We start from the raw sequence: 3438 nt of genomic DNA on the forward strand, positions 1-3438 counted from the left end.
AGCCCAGTAAAACCATGTGGTGCAGTTGTAGGCCCTGGAGATCTCCTACACACACTCACCAAAGGCTAGAGTTGCTGGAGTGCCCATTCCCAGGCAGCCAGCAGAAGGGCTCAGGACACTTTCCAAAGAGATACATACATACAAGCACAGTCCAGCGCAGGTGGAGCAGAGCCTTTGCCAGCACCTCTCTAAACACCAACAGCACTGACATAAACAAGCATATGTCTAACCTCCACATGCTAGGTTAGTCCCTTTCAGCACATGCAGGCTGGAGGGAGACTGACAGAAAACTAATAAGTGGTAATAAGTGGATTTAATAAGAAGGGCAGACATATCTTAAGAAAAAGCAGTGTATTTCTAGCATAATTCAAGCACACACTACTTTTTTTGCAAAAAATAATTGACTCCTTCCTTGCTCTGTCATGAAATAAATGAATGAATACAGACAGACTTCCTTGCTCTATTATTTGGGAATTCTTCCCGTGCAACTCTCAAGACTGCTTTACCTCCTGCTGCTCATCATGGTATTACTTACTCTGTTGCTGTCAAATCTACTTAGATTGTACCTTCATGCCGCTTCAAAAACTGAAGAATAAGTTACTTAAACCAGCATTTTAGCAAGAAAAAATAAATATTAAACTTTATCCAAAGGACATCTTATAGAAAAACCAAAGCTTCCAACACAAGTTTGCACATTAATTGCTCTGCAAGATTCTAGTACAGTTAAGATGCAGTCCAAAAGCTCACAACCTCACAACAAGTTGCCCTGAGCCAGATACACCTTTTCTTACTGCTTCCTTCCCCTGCACTCACATACAGTGGTTTTGTGTCTGCACAAGCTGAAGACTTGTCCCCAGAAGATTTTCACATAAAGAATGCTTACTGAAAAATAACCTGTGGGAAAACTGATCTAAGATCATGACACTAAAGAAAAAAAAAAATCCAACAGTTATCAATTAGTTTGATTCATGATTATTATTATTTATGCAATTTTTCAAAATTTTGTTCCAATGCAACAAGAAAGTAGTAAAAAGCCAAGGAAACATGTAGCAAAAGGTCCAGAAAAGCAGCTAGTACCTATAGTCCTGTGAGAAGACATATGAGTCCAGAATAGAAAGTTCACAGAATGGCTGACGTCTCATGAGGATGCAATTGCTGACAGCAGCCAAGAGCTCCAGGATGCTTAGCACAATACAAGACCAAAAAATGTACAGCATGGAGAAACACAACTGGTCTTCCAGCTTCTTTAGACAGCCTTCCTCAGAAAGCTGCTCCACATGGCCTAAGTCTCCCCTGCAGAGGGAATGCTTCTCCTTACAGCAGCTTTCAGGGACACAAGTTGGATCATGCAAAGATGATGCCTTTAGCCAGTCTGTGTAGTTGTGGACCCCACAACAGTGCAGCTTCCTCTGTATCACATCCACAGCACTGCTTCCAGGATCCTGAGAGCATGTCCAGTTGTGCTGGTGAACAAGGTAACTGATAGCACTTTCCAGCTGAGAAGCTGTCCTAACACAGTAGGAACATGCCAGAGCTACTGAAGACATTTCTAAGCAAAGAAGGAGCAGCAGCAAGTACATGAAAGTCCCTTGCTGATTGCGGGAACTCTTCACAGAAATAGAGAGAGCCAAAACTCCAATAGGTAGCAATGTAAGTGCAGTTACAAGAGCCAACCAACCAGGGAGAGACAAGTAAGCCTCCTGAAATAAATATCTGTAGTTCTTGAACATCAGGATTGCTGAAACTCCACCATACATGTGAGCCACAGCAGTACCCCAGAAGATGAAGCCTAAGAACCTCAGCACAGATCGAGCAAAGGACCTACGGTAAGCATCCTCATAGCACCACAAGGAAGGCAGACCCATCACAGCCCTAACTCTCCTCATTGTGCTCACTCCAGCTAATCCTCCTCATCAGCATTTAAGAGGCTTCAACCCCACTTATCCAGGTGCAGCAGATGATATCTCCACCTAAAAACAATTTGCAAGAGAGCAACTCAGATAAGGCTCCTTAGGACAAAGACTGAGCCCTGAATCAGCTTGATCACATGCTGCTGCTGCTGCAGCTTGTTCAGCACAGCCTGCAGGAACCAAGAAGGTATGTCCCCAGCTTGCTGTGGAGGGTCCCTTACTCAGCTGTCACTGGAGACATTTGCACTTGAAGGAGGACAGCTGGAAGAAGGCTGCATTCCTTTCATGTGTGGAAGACCTAAATGCGGAGGAATAGTCAAAGTGGTAGCGAGCACTGCTTTCTCAGATTACTTGGACTACCCAATTCTCCAGCAGTAGCCAGGATGGCAACATATGGGCAAGTCAGAGCCATTGACAAATGGCTCTGATTGGAGCAGAGCTTAATGGCTCTGGTTTAAGCAAAGCTATTCAATAAGGAATCTCCACAGGTGATATTCACCTAGACTTATTATCCTCCTTTATCATTCATTCAGTGTTTTAAGGGCCATAATGATGTTAATAATATTCTGCCCTTTTTTACTCAGCAAGACTTCTCTATAGACAGCTTCAATTACTCAAGACACCTGGATGAGAAATCCCAGCTATTTCACACTTTTACCCCTCAGCTTGTCTTGCCAGTGATCTGACTGACTGCTGTTATGACTGAATACAAGAGGCAGTAAGTGCTATATTAATTTTTCCTTGTGTGTAAAGAAACTGAACTACATACCAGCTAAATCACTTCACAATAATAACAAAGGGAATTGATGCCACTTTATCAGCATTATCAGAAGAATATTATTGCTCAAACTTGTGGTATGCATGAGCCATGCAGGATTGGAAACTCAAATAAATCTTGCCACAGGTGCCAGGAAGGCAGACCCCAAGCCCAGCAGTGATTCTGTAATTGTCCTGATGAAGTCCCTTAAGGTCTCTTTGGTTTCCCAAGACATAGAGCATGACTAATGCAACATACATACATAAGGGAGAATAGAGAGAGATGATCCTCATTTTCAGAAACAGGAGCACCTGCACACCTGACAGAAAATCAGAATAATTTGGTGCTAAGATCCCTGGAACCCTGTTAAAGTCTCAGCAAAACTGATGATCCCACATCTGTCAGACATTTTACAAGAACCTATTGCTGATATATACAGTATGCATACACAGATGTTGGGCGGATTCCCATCAAAATCTCTTTCTATATGCTGTACAAACAAGTTATTAAGGCTAATTATTTTGGAATGAGATAAATTGCTTTTATTATTTTTAATCTTTTCATTAACAGTAATTAGCATGCAGTGATTAACTTGTTAAATCTTAACAAAATCCTTCTTTCAAAGATGCTCTTGAATGTTGTCTTCCTTCTCTGATGTCTGTGTCTGTCCTCTCTCCTGTTCCACCTGCTGCTACCCCCCAGCCCTCCTGCTGTGTTGGTTTTGCTGCCATTCATTTAGTCTCTTGAATGCTTTTTTCCCTGATTTCTGTC

General features: G+C 42.4%; 1 protein-coding gene across 1 annotated transcript; it reads right to left on the reverse strand.

The window, feature by feature from the left end:
• Nucleotides 1-956: 956 nt before the first annotated feature.
• LOC132086774 (tetraspanin-3-like) lies at nt 957-1882 on the reverse strand. The gene has a single exon (XM_059492669.1). It carries the CDS (start codon nt 1863-1865, stop codon nt 1071-1073), a length of 795 nt encoding a protein of 264 aa, XP_059348652.1. The 5' UTR covers nt 1866-1882; the 3' UTR covers nt 957-1070.
• Nucleotides 1883-3438: the final 1556 nt, after the last annotated feature.

The sequence above is a fragment of the Ammospiza nelsoni genome, chromosome Z, assembly GCF_027579445.1.
Source record: "Ammospiza nelsoni isolate bAmmNel1 chromosome Z, bAmmNel1.pri, whole genome shotgun sequence".
Classification (NCBI taxonomy): Eukaryota; Metazoa; Chordata; class Aves; order Passeriformes; family Passerellidae; genus Ammospiza; species Ammospiza nelsoni.

Bases quoted from the DNA above. Each gene is read 5' to 3' on its own strand.
- LOC132086774 (XM_059492669.1), bottom strand. From the start codon at position 1,865: ATGGGTCTGCCTTCCTTGTGGTGCTATGAGGATGCTTACCGTAGGTCC.